This window comes from Rutilus rutilus (genome assembly GCF_951802725.1).
Source record: "Rutilus rutilus genome assembly, chromosome: 21".
Taxonomy (NCBI): domain Eukaryota; kingdom Metazoa; phylum Chordata; class Actinopteri; order Cypriniformes; family Leuciscidae; genus Rutilus; species Rutilus rutilus.
In genome coordinates, this window is record NC_140226.1 from 18,795,550 (window position 1) to 18,813,094 (window position 17,545).

At 39.4% G+C, this 17,545-nt stretch overlaps 1 protein-coding gene across 10 annotated transcripts in view; it reads left to right on the forward strand.

Annotated features, from left to right (window-relative positions):
- The window catches only part of birc6 (baculoviral IAP repeat containing 6), a 96,066-nt gene extending 80,256 nt beyond the window's left edge, over positions 1-15,810 (forward strand). For all 10 annotated transcript variants that reach the window (XM_084393480.1, XM_084393482.1, XM_084393487.1 and 7 more), the window contains 7 exons: positions 1,901-2,011; positions 3,049-3,266; positions 5,021-5,182; positions 5,608-5,685; positions 6,332-6,520; positions 14,666-14,800; positions 14,877-15,810. In XM_084393480.1, coding sequence (XP_084249606.1) covers positions 1,901-2,011; positions 3,049-3,266; positions 5,021-5,182; positions 5,608-5,685; positions 6,332-6,520; positions 14,666-14,800; positions 14,877-15,056 — 1,073 coding nt within the window. In that variant the 3' untranslated portion in view covers positions 15,057-15,810. The remainder of the gene's footprint in view (positions 1-1,900; positions 2,012-3,048; positions 3,267-5,020; positions 5,183-5,607; positions 5,686-6,331; positions 6,521-14,665; positions 14,801-14,876) is intronic.
- The last annotated feature ends 1,735 nt before the right edge of the window (positions 15,811-17,545 follow it).

The window sequence follows — 17,545 nt, forward strand, 5'->3', positions numbered from 1 at the left end:
GATTTCTGAAGGATCATGTGACACTGAAGCCTGGAATAATGACTGCTGAAATTTCAGCTTTGCCATCACATTAATTTGTAATTGATTACAGGTTTTTACTGTATTTTCTATTAAATAAATGGAGCCTAAATAAATGAGACTTAAAAATATTTAAATAATCTTACCGACCCCAAACTTTTGAATGGTAGTTTGTTTACAAAAAGATTGATCTTACCCAAGTCTTACCCATGAATTTTACTGCACCATTTGAAGTCAGTTTCCCTCTAAAACCCTTTAAAGAAAAGCTGTTCATGCTCTGTGTCTCTGTAGGGTCTGATTTCTTAGGTGCTCAAGACTTGAATCAGAGCACAAGTGAAAGCAGGAAAGTGCTGGATGTATAGTGGTCAGTCCGGAGAGTGATGGTGTGTATTTCACAGGCTGAAGACACACTCCTTTCTTATCTGAGGGCCCCGGGGGACATGGAGTGACTGTTTGCTCTGACAAAATAAGCCAAAGAGAAACGGCTCTTCAGCACAGAGCCCCACCAGAGGCTCTCGAAAGCCTGATTGCGTTCTCGAAGGACTTTTAAATGGAGAGTCAGCTTTACTGGGCAGTTTCGTTTGTCAGACTAGACTTAATCTATGTCGTGCTAATTCTTTAAGATTTGAACCAACAGCCCTTAGTCATGACCAGGGTGCATTTCCAGACAGGGAGGTTGTATGATCAAGTTTAGTCCCTTTTACGCTGACCTCATAAAAATGGATGTGACCATGACAATTCCTAATCCTGGGGTCTAAAGCTCTTGAGAAGTCACATCTGTTTATTAACATTTCCAAACTGTCTTTCTCAGGTCCTCTAGGGCAAAACTAAGGGAAATTTAGTTTCAAATCTTTGAGTATTTGTTCCTAAGGCAGAAACCCTTGTCATCAGGTGTGCGGGAATTTCCTGCGTCACTGTATCTCCACATATAACTATCACCCTCCCTTGGGTATCTCTTGCTCTCATTCTCTCTGTGATGAGTGAATGAAAGGGGCGTTAAACGTGGTGAGGCGGATCAATGCTGCTGTCACCATCCATAAGGAAAATCTATACGATAAGAGCAGTGAGACATTACTTACCACCCCATTTAACTGCTTAATTAGTAATCCATCTTTTTTTTAAGCGCCAGAGACTGCGCAGTCAGGGTGTCTGATTGGTCGAGAGTGGTTTCTCATAGTTTGGTATCGATATCGCCATCAGTATCGTGCACTGATGTTAGTGGGAGCTATCGATGTCGGTTGGATTTTATGTGGCTCGTATCCAAAGCGCAGCTGTTATCGCCCATGTTAAACGCAATGGTAATTTGATTGGCTGTCACAGTGCATGTGCGTGTGAGGAGGGACATGTCTCTACACCCACTGCGGAATGGGCGGAAATGCCATAAAGCTCCATAAATATATGAAGTTTAATTGTGTTGTTACTCTAACGGCCTCTATCCGCAGGTCTAATATGTCTCACTGGAGTGGTGATGGTCTGCTGGTGTCGTTGTCATTAGTCTGGCGCCCTCTCGATAACAATCTGAATTGAGGGAACAGAAATGCAGCGACTCATTTGTGTAACAACATGACATTTCGTGCTTATTGCCATTTATCAAGATAATAAATTTGCAGTCAAACACGTCCCATTGGGAGTCTTTTAATTATCAAGTAAAAAAAAATATGATCAAAGTGGGCCTTTTTTCTAAGCAGTATATTTTGTTTACTGAAAGTAGTGTTACATACTCATCAGGTTACTTTGCCTGAGGGATGTAGGGATGTAGGGATGTGTTGGTTGTTTAGAGATGAGAGGATGGAAGATGTGACCCACTCGAACACTCCCTCAGGCTACTCTGAAACACACATTCACACACTATTTTTTGATGTGTCTGTTTTCTGTTTCTCAGAGAGGAAGATGGCAGAGAGCTCTAAGAAGGCAGCAACAAGACCCAAACCGCTGTCCATCTTGCGTTCAATGGAGGAGAAATATACAGCAGCAATGAAGAAGCTACAATTTGGTGAGTCTTGAACTACACATCTCTGCTATTGCTCGACACATGTGAGTTTTTACTGGCTGATAAGACTAGAGAGCATGTATAATAGAATTTACTCTTTGAACAAGCATTTTATTAAGCATTTTATTAAACATTTCACACAATGTTTTTCCAAATAATTTAGAATATTTTAGGGGTTGAAGGATATCGATACCATATTGGTTAATGACCTTTTTTTTTTTTTTTTAAGTCATCAGTTTCCTTTATTTTTAAATTTAGATTATCTTTGCCATCATCTATTACTTAAATTATTCTTTAAAACACTAATAATGTAGTTACACTGTTAATAGCAATTGTCAAAATGAATATTTTACATTATTTATGAATCTATTACACGTTATAATGGTTTAATGCTTAAATTCACTTGTAGCATTTAGAAATTGTTTAGAAATTTTGTATTAGCTATTTATTAGTTTTTTTGGTCATAACATGAAAATAAATATCAACTTAGCGGTATCAGCCAAAAGTTTACTTAATTAATTACTAGCTTTTCATTAACACCAAATGGATCACAAACCCTGATTTAAACCTATTTTCCCCTTTTTTTAATATATATATAGATATACATTTGTACCAAATAAATAGTTAGTGGATGGATGGAAATTGCTGTTTTCCCTTCATCTGCTTTTTTCCCTTTAAGTGCACCAAATATTTGAAGGAGCACAATGCATCTGAATTGAAATGGGGAGGATTGTGTTATCTTGCTGGTAGAATGGCTTTTCTTGTTGTCATTTCACATCTGTCTTTGCTCTGATTGATGACAAGAGTTTTGTTCTGCCAAAAATGGTTTAGCCCAACCTCAGACGAATGAGGTAATCTCAACTGACGTGACTGTTAACATGTCTGCACTGGCTCACACAGAACAGACCCTTCAGAATTCACAGTACGCCTGTTTCTGGAGGAAATGTGATGAAACGTGAATCTGATCATATCTTTCAGGCGTATTGCATTGTCATTGTGAATGCTGATAACTAACTGTCCGTGTGTGGTCTCTTTCACAGACACATTTGAAATGGTGTGTGAGGATGAGGACTCTAAGCTGGTGTTTAAGGTGAACTACCATTACCTGTCTCAGGTGAAGAACGCCAGCGATGCCAACAGTGCCGCCCGTGCTCGACGATTAGCACAGGAGGCGGTCACGCTCTCCACCTCCCTCCCTCTCTCCTCCTCCTCCAGTGTGTTTGTCCGCTGCGATGAAGAACGCCTCGACATCATGAAGGTATGGATAGACACCCTCGGCCCATCCACTGACACTCATATATTTAAAAAAAGAGATTGTTGTTGATTCGAAAAACAGTTCGATTTAGGCCACATCAGCATCTTAAATTAGGTTAAAAGCACCAATTGTGGACCAGAATATATCTCATATAGACGGGTAAGATTTATTCCAGAAGCATTCTATGGAGCGAATTATGTGCCATAATTAAACAAACAAATCCAGCTTTTGTGAGAAAATCTGCCTGGACACATTTGTAAGAAAATCGAGCCGAGAGATCTCATAAAAAGCCAAGTGTCACACAATCATAACAGACAGATATGCTTTTGTATGCACTAGATTTGGTATTTGTTCAAAGGTTACATGCAATTTGTAGGATGTTTTGTATTTATTTGTGAAGTATTATCTTGGCTCATTTATTTATATTTGTAAAACACAATACATATTTGTTACTCCAGTGCATTTTCACTCAAACTGACCTTTGTACTTGCACATTGCTTTCTGTTTGTTTGCGAGTCGAGTTTTCCTTTGCAAAGCAGATCGAGTTTGTTTGCGAGTCGAGTTTTCCTTTGCGAAGTAGATCGAGTTTGTTTGCAAAATGCTGGATTTGTTTGTTTAATTATGGCACATAATTCGCTCCATAACATTTATGCAATCAACTACATTATTAGCAACGATGTCAGATTCGTAAACAAATCATGCTTTTATACTGGTTATTTTTGATGATTCTGTCAAACTGATTCACAGAGCATTTGTTGATCACTGAAACTCTGTGGAGGAATTATAACAAATTTTACTCAATATATGCAAAATGCAGATGGATGAGCATGATTAATGGCATCATTTAATAAGTAAACATTCATTGTGCAAAATATTATATATACATAAATGAAAAATAGAGTAAACTTGATTTATAATTCATATAAATTATACATTTCTTTATATACATTTTTATAATTTAAAACAAGTTAATATTCAAATAATGTGCATCGATTAATTGCACAAATAAATGAATAAAATTAAAGAATCGGATATGTCAGTGCTGATTATGAGAGCAGACCAGGACAGACTCAAGCCCTGCTGTTTACTGTGGGTCAACATGAACCTTTCGATCTCTGCTGCATGACAAAACAACTGCAATGAATCCCAGCAGTCACTTGCTTGTCTCGCTGTCCTCTGGTCTCTTACACACACACTTAAGAGTGCACATACTCTTCCTAATGACATTTGAGATGTGTTTTTGACCCTGGCTGCTTTCTAAGTGTGTAAATGTCAATGTGTCTGGCTTGAGCTCGGACAGGACAGGCCAGACCACAAGCGGAGCCCCAGTCAGACTGGCCACTCACTGCTCTGTCTGTTTACACTGACCCCTAACAGCGGGCCAGGCCTCCTCCACACTTCATACAGTCGTAATGGACATTAACAGTAAACTGAGCTTTGTGAGCTGTGTGAGCACAGCTTTGTGTGTGTTTAGTGTTGCGTTTGAATGGTCATGTCAAAACAGTCTTTACGCCTGAGTGCAGCTCTACTGCCTGCAGTGGAGAGAGATTTACTGGATGGCATACAAGTCCTCCGATCTGCCTCTCTCTGACTCACGTCTCTGCCTGTATCTGTTCACACTCTCTCTACAAACATGGTTTAGACACGCACAATCATTCCTGTGCTGTTCAACACAATGCTTTCATGTTAATTTTTGTCACCTTTGAATGATTGGAGGCTTCCCGTTTTAATGGCTGTTTTCCTGCTTTTTCTTTCAGGTGTTGATAACAGGGCCCGCAGACACACCATATGCCAACGGCTGTTTTGAATTTGATGTCTACTTCCCTCAAGATTACCCGAACTCCCCTCCTCTTGTTAATCTGGAGACCACTGGTGGCCACAGCGTCCGCTTCAATCCAAACCTCTACAACGATGGAAAGGTTAGTGTTTTCTTCCCGTTTTCTCAGATTTTTCAGTGGCCAATACCGATACCGATAAATAGACTGTAGGTTGTAAATATAAAAATAATGTTGTTATATTCTTATTTTTACAAGTGTTTTTTTATTTTGTTTTACAGCTCATTGCGATAATGTCAAAAATGTCTGAATATTGACTGAATGGAAATACAAAAATAATGTTATTTGTATTTTATTTTATTGTATTATATTTTTACAAAAAAAAATATTTTAATGCCAATGTCAATAATCAAAGAAATATGGACCTGAATTTATTTGCCTGTTTGATTTATAACTGTCAATCCCTAATAAGCTTCCTCCTCTGACTTGTAATCATTGTTTAGTTTAACCATAATTTTTTTTGTCTTCTCTTCATCTCCACCTCCTGTCATCCCTTCGGTAACAACCAGGTGTGTTTAAGTATCCTGAACACCTGGCACGGGCGTCCCGAGGAGAAATGGAACCCTCAGACATCTAGCTTTCTACAGGTGAGCCAAATCCCGTTCGTTTGTAGTTTCTCTTTCTTAAATAATCAGTTTTTTTTTTAAGCTGTCCTTGACTCTCCTGTTCATGCTCATTAGTAAGGAAGGATTTCACTTCCGATACTGATACCGATACTGCACAAGTGAGGATGATTATTTTCGGTAGTTCTGAAGCAGTGGAATGCCGGAGAGAACAGCTCTCATTTTTACTTTTCTTTGAGAGCATTTAGTCATATCACCTACACATCGACCATTAAGCATTTACAACATTCCCATCCTGGCTTCTCTACAGTAATTATCTGCCCACATCTCAACCCCTCCTCCCTCCCTCCCTCCCTCCCTCCCTTCCTCCCTCCATCATACCTCTCTAAATAATAGGCAGGGGAGCTGTTTCACCCTGTAATATTGATCTGATCAGGCTCTGCTCCTCTCTCTCCTCTCGCTTGTGCTCATGTACTGCTGCCAGCAGTTCATAGAAATGTCTCCATTGATTAGTGCTACAGTTAGTGTCCAGCCGATCAATAAATGGAAATCGGGCACTGGGACAGTAGTGCTTTGGTCACAGAGAGCTGTGTGTTCTTCACCTTTTCACCTGATCTGTGTGTCTTTCCACCTTGGATTTATAACACATGTGTGTGTCTGTCTATTTTAGGTGCTGGTATCAATCCAGTCTCTGATCCTGGTGGCTGAGCCATACTTCAACGAACCAGGTTACGAGCGTTCCCGGGGCACGCCGAGTGGAACGCAGAGTTCCAGAGAGTACGACGGAAACATCCGGCAGGCCACCGTCAAGTGGGCCATGCTAGAACAGATCCGCAACCCTTCACCCTGCTTTAAAGAGGTTAGATATCATTCATCACAAACACTTATCGGCTCATGAAAGGGTGCCCGAGGTTCATGCATGCACATGTAAACATGCGATATTTGGAGAAAATATTTGGGGGGGGAAATTCTATATAATACAATATTTATTATATACATATTAATAATTTGTGTATGTGTGTATATACACGCGCACACACATACATACGTTACATGTGTATGTTATATACAGTACTATTCAAAAGTTTATGGTCTGTTTGTATAAAAAAAATGTTTTAAATAAATGCTCTTCTTTGCTACAGGAATAAATAACATTTTTAAATATATTTAAATCGCAAATTAAAATTTTTAAATTGCAGTCATATTTTGCAAATACTACTTTAAATTACTTTTTTCCTTCATCGATCTACCCTCCATACTCTAATGACAAAGCAAAAAACTGACTTGGGACAACTTTGCAAATTTCTTAAAAATAAAAAACTTAAATAATTACATTGCATGAGAAGTCGTACCCTTTTCTGGGACACTTGGAATTTAGCTCAGGAGCATTCCAATTTCGCTTGTAGATGTTACTACACTTTGAGTGGAGTTAACCTGTGGCAAATTCAATTTCACCTGATTTGGAAAGGCACACACCTCAGTCTCAATAAAAGGTCCAACATCTGAAAATGAAAATCAGAGCAGAAATCTGATTCTGAAAATCAGAGCAAAAACCAAGCCATGAGGTCAAAAGAACTGCATGTAGAGCTCAGAGACAGGATTGTGTCAGGATACACCTTTATTGAAGGTTCACAGAAGCATGTAGCCTCCATAATCCTTAATAGAAGAAGTTTGGAACAACCAGGACTCTTTTTAGAGCTGGCCTCCTGGCCAAATGGAGCGATCGATGTAGATGAGCTTTGGTTAGAGTGGTGACCAAGAAGCTGATGGTCACTCTGGTTGAGCTCATATATGGAGATGGGAGAAATTTTACAGAAGGACAAACATTTCTGCAACACTTTTCTGGGCTTTATGGCAGAGTGGCCAGACTCAAGCCTCCCCTTAGTGAAGACACATGAAAACCCACTTGGAATTTGCACCAAAAAAAAGCACCTAAAGGACTCTCTCAGACTGTGAGAAACAAGATTCTCTGGTCTGATGAACCTCTAGTTCCAAGCATCATGTATGGAGGAAACCAGACACTGCTCTGGTCTGATGAACCTCTAGTTCCAAGCATCATGTATGGAGGAAACCAGACACTGCTCATCATCAGTAAGATGTGGTGGTGGCAGCAGCAGCATGCTGTGTGGGTAGTGTTTTTCAGCAGCAGGGAGGGGGGGGATTCGTCAGGGTAGAAGGAAAGCTCAACATAGCAGTAATGCATCATTCAAAACTGTAAAGGGTTTACTTTTATTTGTGTACACTCACAATAACAACAAAATGTGCTTTTGTTAAATAAAAAAAAATAAAAAAGGATGTGCTTTCTGCCATCTCGGTCTCCCTGAACTCTGTGATAGGCTACTTGCCTCACAGACATGAAACGCATATCTATTTACAGTGTATATATGGTATACATATATAAGGTCCCACAGTAGCCTCCATCATCGGTAAATGGAAGAAGTTTGGAACCACCAGGACTCTTCCTAGAGCTGGCCACCCGGCCAAACTGAGCAATTGGGGGAGAAGGGCCTTAGTCAGGGAGGTGACCAAGCGTTTCTCTTTGGAGAGAGGAGAACCTTCCAGAAGAACAACAATCTCTGCAGCACTCCACAAATATATATATATATATTAGGGGTGGCACGGTACATGAAAAAACATCCGAACCGTTCGGTTCGCTTGTCTCGGTTCGGTGCGCGTGTGCGTCGCGCGGTTTGCACGGTTCGACGCATGCGCAATGTAGCCTCGTGCCCGTGCTAATACAATGCTAAATCATAAATCAGACATATGTAGAATTACATTACAATGTCCAGCAATCGATTTATATAGTACACTGAGTTTACCTAGACATTTAATGAGATCTACTCCACTATATGTTGTTTTTTTCATGTGAATAAATAGGCTACATAGATCGACTGTTCCACGTAGCCTAATGGTCCAGTGGCAGAACTTGCCAAGCGTATCAAAGGTTCTGAGTTCTAATCTGCGCTCGTATATATTTTTTTCTTTATCAAAACCGATTATGTTTATCAGCGGTTGTATATCAAGCAGGGACCGATTTGTATGAATTTTGTTTTATTATTTAATCGGAACGAGTAGCCTTGAGTCTCCTCAATGGATTGAAGCGCGCGTCCGAGTGATGAATGTGCGGCCGCTGCGGTGTGTGCGCGAGCCACGAGAACACTGTATCAGCACCACTGATCGCAACTGCAACGAGCACTTTGATCACTTGATTAAAAAAACACATTTCAGCGCTAAATTGCTTCTTATTTAACAAACGAATGAAACAAATACTTTGCTAGTTAACTGGAAATGTTTTATTTATTTGTATTGGTACACCCGTGCTGCAAGATAATATCAACCCTGGCAAAAAATGGTGGGGACATGTCCCGCCTATGATGACGAGACACGAGGATAAATTGACAAATAACGGTCCAACACAGCCCACGTAGCTCTACAGATGATGGACCTCCAGGGCCACTGAAAGTTTCCTCAGGGTGACTGCTCACTCATATTACTTCAGAATGGGAAATGAGAAGCTGCGTTTTGCAAACACACCCCATTTATGAAATAAATAAATAAATAATTAGATAATTCAGCTATATATCATATGCTGAAGTAAATTTTTGGAGTGTTAAAGATTAAAAGAAAAAACAACAACATGAACCGTACAGAACCGAAAACCGTGACCCTAAAACCGTGATACGAACCGAACCGTGGGTTTTGTGAACCGTGCCACCCCTAATATATATATATATATATATATATATATAGTGGTGGCCAAATTGAATTTGGCCTTTGTGTTTCCTCATATTTAAACTCCTGTGAAACAAGAAGTCATAGCTGGACAATTTCATGTTCCTAGTCACCCTGGTGTGCTAAAAAAGGTAAATATTAATGGGAATCTACTTCAGAGAAATTTTTCTCATAAAAAATTCTAGGGGTGCCAACAATTATGGCCAGCGTGTTTTGGAGAAAAACATTTATTTTATAATGTGATTTCCCCCCACTTTCAATTCTTTTACTTCAATGAAAGGTTAGATTTTTGTGAATTTTTTGAATGAAAGATCAAAAGGATAAACAATGCAGATTTATTTTTTACAGCCATTTTTTATCATATATATATATATATATATATGCCTGAGGTGATTTTTGTCCACTATGTGTCAGCAGCACATTTTGAGTTGTCCTATCTTTTTTTTTTTTTTACTTTTAGATAGATAATGATGTTCTCCACCCTCTCATCTTCTCCCCTCTTTGTTTTGATTTCCTTTTGTCCTTGATATGGCCCCCACCACTAGATAGCAATCATCCATATGCTCAGTGAAAAGAGAGAGAGGAGAAAGGAGCTGCCTGAATCAGAATATAAATGAGTGAAAATACTGAGTTTTTGAAGGAGGGATACGAATCATGAATGTGCTGACCCAAAAGTGTGCACTCATCTAATTATCAAACATAAACTCCATGATCAGACCAAAAGCATGCATTGAACTCTAGAAATATGGGTCATGAGTGTGTATTTTGTGAGTGTTTACTCTCTCAGACTGTCATATAGTTGAAAAATCAGTAGCCAGATCAGACTACGTGAAATCACACCACACACTGGCATTATCCGTCCATGTCATCTTAGGTCTAGTATGGGTATTTCAGCTGGTATTTGTGAGTTTGATGTCATGCCTAACGGCTGCTTCGCCACCTCAGGCAGTTATGTGGCTGGTACATTACCTCTGTATCCCACAGTGGACACTAAACAGGCTGTTGCCATGGCAACCAGAGCATTGTTCGGAGGGATAAAGGGCCGTGGGGCTGTCGTTTGGGCAGAACCGAGCCAGGCTGGGCATCGACTGCTATAACACAGAAGCTCGTATAGGACTCATACTTACTGATGAATTATGTATTGGCCCAGACAGAATATGCATAATTATGTGAAATGGATTTAAATCTCATATTAGTTACTGAATATATAATGAAACTAGGCAAAATGTTTAATAAACAAACATGCATGGAGCTGAGGATGTATTAAGTGTGTAGACTGTTTGAAGACTCCATGGGCCTGAATGTAAGGTATTGAGGGCAGGTTGAATCATGGGAGCTTTAGTGTAGAGCTTTTTGTGTTGAGAAAGGATCTCTCTCATCCCCTCAGACATTTGCTTTCAGCTCTTTTAAGAGAGACCTGTGACGTCATCTACATGGAGATTGAAGTTGGTTTTATCAGACATAAGTTCAGCAGAATCTTAAATAGCCCAAGCACATGGACATTTAAGGCCCCGATATACTCACGCTGAAGTTCTTTTTCGTTCTTCGTTTAGGGGTAAAACGAAGTTTCGAAATATGTGAGCAGCGATATACTGTTATTGAACATCTAACGCCGCCCACACTGCTGAGTCCGTCCTTCGATTTTGCTTGAAGTATATCGGGGCTTGTAGGGTAATTTCCAAAACCTAGTTAATTGCCTACTACTAGGCTTGCTGCGATTGTCAGTGTTACTGGTGTTACACAGTGTTCAGCCACACACCAATTACATCACTTGCCCACCGTGGCATCGCCCCCATCATCGTTCGCCCCCAAATTGCTGCTAATTCGTAAAATGCGCACAGGCATTCATTAACTATTTAAAAGCGAGGTGGAAAAGAGAGAAACTCCAACGGTGTTGTCACGCGTCGGTTAACCGTTGGGTAAATTTCCTCTCCGTCACATCCCTACCTACATGTGCATAGGCAGCATCCTTACAGAAGATAGAACCTCATTAGTGAAACTCCACTCATAGTTGCAGGCACAATGCAGCGCAAGCAATTGTAAAATAGTAAAAAAAAAATATATATTAATTACCAATTTTATAAATACCAATTATACTAAAATACCAATTTTTTGTGTTAAATGAATTTGAAGTATTTAAAATCAGCATTTGCAGGCACAAATATGTAGCATGCAAATTTTGGCTAAAATAATTAATTTTTTAAACACTTGTGTGGAATGAATTTTAATTATTTAAAATCAACATTTCTATTGCTGCTTCTGCCATTGGACTATATGAAACAGTGTTTTGGAGTGTAGTACATCCATACAGATTCACACACATGTGATAAAAAAAATAAAAAAAAATCTGAATATATCGTAGCGATATCTCTCTCACACACACACACACACACACACACACACACACACACACACACACACACACACACACACACAAAGAGCCAGTCATGCATGGTAATAAATAGTGGGCTGCTGACTTCAGAAGAGGGAGAGGAAACACACACACTCGCTCCTGCACAACAACCTTACACCGTAACTACACTCATGTTCATTTTCTTTTAAATGGCATTTCGGTTTCTAACCCTTTTTCATCTCTCTCTCTCTCTCTCTCTCTCTCTCTCTCTCTCTCTCTCTCTCTCTCTCTCTCGCTTTCCAATATCATTACACATGTTCTAGGAACTGAATGAATATGAAACAAACGCAATATTATGGGAGAGGCTGTAACAGTCACATGTCTGGGTGGTTGACCTTTTTGTGTTTGAGAGAAAGATAGATTTATGAAGGATGGATGGATGAAGCGAGACAGCAAAAGAGAGAGAGATATAAGGCCGGTGAGGTTGAGCTCAGAGCCAGGGAGTAATGTGCAGTGGCAGCCGGGGTTTCCATGGCAACACTGGCAAGACCATCGATCACATGCACTCATTCCTGAATCCCTCTCGCCTGCGCTCGGTCTTTTTCCCCCCAGAAGTTTGATCCGAACAGTGTCTCAGCTTTTACAAGCAGGTTAAAGTGCACGTCTTAATCCTGGGAGAGACTGTGTGTGTTAGTGAAGACACAACAGGTGGATTTTGCAGAAGCTGTTTATAAGGCTGTTTTCCCACTAGAGTTTTTGGTGTGGATTCAAGAGTATTCTGCCTTTGTTCAGTTGGTGTGTAACCTGATTTTTTTAATGAATCTTATTTATAGTTAAAAATCAAATGGCATCAAGGTTTTTCAGACATGGATGGTATTTTGCTTATTGTATAGTTTTTAATACTCATTACTCATATGAAGATTTATATTATGTTTTGAGAATCACACAAAGCATAAATTTTTGTTAAAACATTACGTCTTTATTCTCAAAAAAATTACACATTTATTTCCATAATATTACAACTTTGTTCAGAAAACATTAAAAATGTGTTCTCAAAACATTGATTTTATTCTAAGAAGATTAGAAATGTATTATCAAAACATTACCTTTATTCTTGTAACAATGTAACTTTATTCTCAAAACATTGATTTGATACTAGAATCATAAAAAAAAAATCCAAATCATTGCAAATTTATTTTGATAATGTTATGACTTTATTCAGAGTTTTTCTCAAAACATTGACTTTTTTTTGCAAACCATGACTTTATTCTCATAACATTAAAAATGTTTTTCTCAAAACAGTACAAAGTTGTTCTCGTAGCATTATGACTTTATTCCCATAACCATTACAACTTTATTCTTTAAACATTATACATTTATTCTCAAAACATAATTTGTTCAAAATTGTTCACGTAGAATTCCGGCTTTCTCAAAACATTTAAGACTTTTTTCTTGTAACATTACGACTTTATTCTTGAAACATTTATATATTTATTCTCAAAACATTACAAATTTATTCTCATAACATTGACTTTCTCAAACATCTTTTTTTCCTCATAACATAACTTTTTTTTCTTGTACCATTACAATTTTAATCTCATAGCCCCACAACTGTATTCTTGCAATTTTGACTTTATTCTCAAAAAGTTGCATTAATATTGTAATGTTATGACTGAAATGAGACAAAATGAAAAGTTCATGAATTGTTTAGATCCTAATTCTGTTTAATACTTTAAAGAGCCACTATCATAACACATGGTGCGTTCAAGTCATCTTGTAAAGATCGTATTTTCAAGTTGAACGCACATGAACGCCACTACAATATCGTAAATACGAGTGAGGAGGTCGGGATTTTCTTTAATCCCCGATCTTTACGAGTTGGGCGCGTGTAAGTGAGAAACATGGCGGAAAATCAATACTTAAAGGTATTTAGCAGTGATATTGTCAGGCTTTTCTATTTACAGCGGAGTAAGCTAATTGCCTGCACAGACTATGATGGCATTATAATATAACAATGTAATAGCTTATGTAATGATAAAGTTTGCAGTGGCTTCATAAATGAACTAAAAACATAAAAAAGCCTATGCTTTTAAAAAAATCAAAGCACACCTGATGCACATAAATTTGTTCTTCATTTTCTAGAACTAGAGTTTAAGAACCTTACTGTATTTTTGTGAGATTAATTAAGAGAAAGTACACCACCATCTTACTCCGGTGAAAGTGACTTGAACGCACCTGCCGTCGTAAACACGACTTCCCACCCCGTAAGTACAAATTTCCCAGGAGGACTTGAACGCACCAAAAGGTGGTACAATGGAAATCCTTTTCAGGTGGTACAAAGTTTGTTGTTGCTGTTTTAATCAACCTAAGAACCACTCCCGGTGTCTGGGGAAACGACTCTGATTCTGTTAAATCAGGGTGTTGTGACTGACATTAACAACTCCTCACGCTCACGTCTGCAGTTTAATACACCGTCACTCTGTATGACGTGTTTAGAAAACAAAGTGAGATGGAGAGGAGGAATATCTAGGAGACGCAGAATGAACGAGTGAGTCAGCTCTCGCCTTTGGACAGATTCGGAGGAAGTGTGTGTCTGTGTGAGCACGGAGTTCTTCTCTTTCCTGCCTATGGTCTTTGTTACCGAAAAGGTCACTTAGTTTGTTCGTATTAACATGCGCGGACAGGCAGTGACTGCTGGTTATCTGTGTGGTGCGCTCGTCATCTGGTCTTTATGAATCCGATAGGTCACTGGAGGCTCAATCTGAAGATCAGCAGATGGTTTTCTAGTGCTACTAAAAATTGAATATATGAGGTTTGCGTTTGATTTATGGGCTCTATGGGAACTGATATACAATTCTTTTTTCCAAGAACACTGATAATGTGTTTTTTAACACTAACCGTGTGCGTGTATGCGTGCAGGTGATCCATCGACACTTCTATATGAAGCGAGCGGAGATCATGGCGCAGTGCGAGGGCTGGATCTGTGATATTCAGCAGTACAGCAGCGATAAGAGAGTCGGCCGAACCATGTCTCATCACGCAGCTGCGCTAAAGGTACAACACTGTCATATCAATGTAAATTGTGTCATTTGTTGTCTTTTGGAAACTGATTCCATGTGTTTTTTTGCAGAGGCACACAGCTCAGCTCAGAGAGGAGTTGTTGAAACTTCCCTGTCCTGAAGGCCTGGAGCCGGATGGGGAGGAGTTTTCCGAGAAAAGCGCCTCGCTCATGGTGAAAGAGCTGCCCGGTCAGGACGCAGAGAAGCAGACGGACAGCCCAGACGCCCACTGTAGCGACGGCCAGCTATGATCCCCCTCTCCCCCTGAAGCCCCGCCCACCGCCTTTGACTATCCATTGATATTGAAAAAAGACTGGATGGCTTTGGTGATTTAAGCCATCTTTTTGTCAATATTTGTATGTAAGAATCTAATTATGTAATAGCATAAAAAGAGAGGACAGACAAAACCAAGAAAATACGAGGAAATGAATCCGCTAACACCCACCGACACAAGACGAACCGCTGAAATCTATGCTGCGCCCTGAAGAAAACAAAAGATGAGAAAAGATCTTTTTATTTACTTGTAAAAGAGTATACAATTTTTTTTGTGCTTTTTCTCTTTTTTTCCCAAATTGTTAAATAACCACTGATTGATATGTTATTAAACTTGTTTATGTAAACAAAATGAAAGATGAAATCACAGTATATATAAGGGAACTGCCTTTAGTGGAGAATGTTTACCAAATGTTTTGTTAATTTTTTTTTTCTTTATTTTGGACTGTTAGTGCAAGGACAGTTTGTACGTGAGAATATACTGGTCATTCTTTAAGCAAACTATTTAAAAGAAAAATGTAACACGCTCCCATACCCACTCTTCAGTTCCCACAATCCTCTGGTGACCCTCTGACAGTGCTTTTGGTTTCTACAGACTTGTGTACACTTCAATAATAAAGCCTGAATCGGACGTTCCTGGATGCTCGTTCAGGCTGATCAATAGCACGTTTTATTTTTGCCCTCTCTCTGCTTTTAAGTGCAAGTTTAATAAATGCAACCTGTTTTACTTTGCTTGGATATACTAATTAATGTGGTTCTGTAGATTGTGGTGAGTGTTTGAGCATGTGTAAGCAGAATTCACTTTTATTTTCTCACTTTCTCTTAGTTATAATGGAGGCTGAGCAATGATCAGTTTTAAAATCACTGTCAGCTTACAAGAGTAGAAGTTTTTAAAAATGTACTAGACAACAAGACTAATTAAACATCTGAAGTATGCAAACAGTGCATGTGCACATTCTATGAATATGGAGGCCTTGACCTTCTTGACTATATCCAACAGTTAGAATCAGAGTATTCCATAATTGTATTAAATTGATATTCAAAGTATTGTAGTGAAATTCCCTTTGTCATTTTAAATGCAAAAAAAATTCTGCACTCATACCAGTTACCACAAGATTAACACAAGACATTTATAATGTTACAAAAGATTTCTATTTCAAATAAATCCTGTTCTTTTGAACTTTCTCTACATCAGAGAATCCTGAAAAAAGTGGATCACAGTGTCCACAAAAATACTAAGCAGCACAACTATTTTCAACATTGATAATATATGAAATGTTTCTTGAGCACCAAATCAGCATATTAGAATTATTTCTGAAGGATCATGTGACTAGATTGGCACACACATGAAGTAGCATCATTTGGGCCCTTTCAATTTAATTTTGTCTAAATTTGTATTTACTGTTTACTTTTATAATTGCATTTATTGTTTTTATTGTATTTACCTTTTGTACTTTTTATCTACTTTTAAGGCCCATTCTCACACCACAGCTATAATGATAACGGCACAGAGAAACCATATCGTTGGAATCACTTTGAGAACGTTCTCTGTTACTAACGTAACCTCAGTTCCCTGAGATAACGGGAACGAGTACTGATTTTGATTAGATTATAAAATAACGCAGTGAAACTGCACGAGAACTGTCCTCACTCTTCAGCACATAGCCGTGTCTTGGTTTGAGGATGACCTTACAGTCGTTAGGCCAAAACTCAAGGTAAGAAGCACTCACAGAGAGCGCTTGTCAGACACCCACTTGCTTGACCGAAGGTAAGGCTTGTAGGAGAGCGGTCTTTAGGGAAAGGGGTCATAATTCGGCCAGCTGGAGTGGCTTGAAGGGAGGGCCCTGAGGACCATAGACAGGTCCCATGTAGGAACCGTGAGGGGGCGGGGCAGGTTTAGCCTCCTAGACCCCTTCAGAAAAGAATAAAATAATGTACCCAGGTTGGGTTTTGCCCATAAGAGGAGGCGTCTCACCAGTTTGTACAGAGGCCTTGATCTGAGTCCACCTTGGTGGTTTATGTTGGACACCACTGCCATGTTGTCTAAGACATGATGCCCTTTCAGATCTGGCTGGAATGTTCTGAGGGCCAGAAAGACTGCCAGCATTTCCAGGCAGTTGATATGAAGCCTTTTTTCCACACTCGACCAGGAGCCAGAAGTCGGCCTGCCCTCGCATAGAGCTCCCCAACCCGTGTTTGAAAGCATCTGTCGAGACCACCTTCCTTCTGGAGACCCTTCCCAGATCCACACCCGATTGGAACCAACGAGGGTCCTTCCAAGGGGTCAGGGCCACGATGTAGCCGTGATCAACCCTGATGCGGAGGCGTCTGCCAAGCTTGGGCTGGAACTCAAGGATTCAGTGCTGTACAGTACTGTAGGGGCTGCATGTGAAGCAGGCTCTGCTGAAACACTGGTGACGTGGAGGCCATGAGGCCCTGCATCCTCTAAAATTTCCTAAGGGGGGTT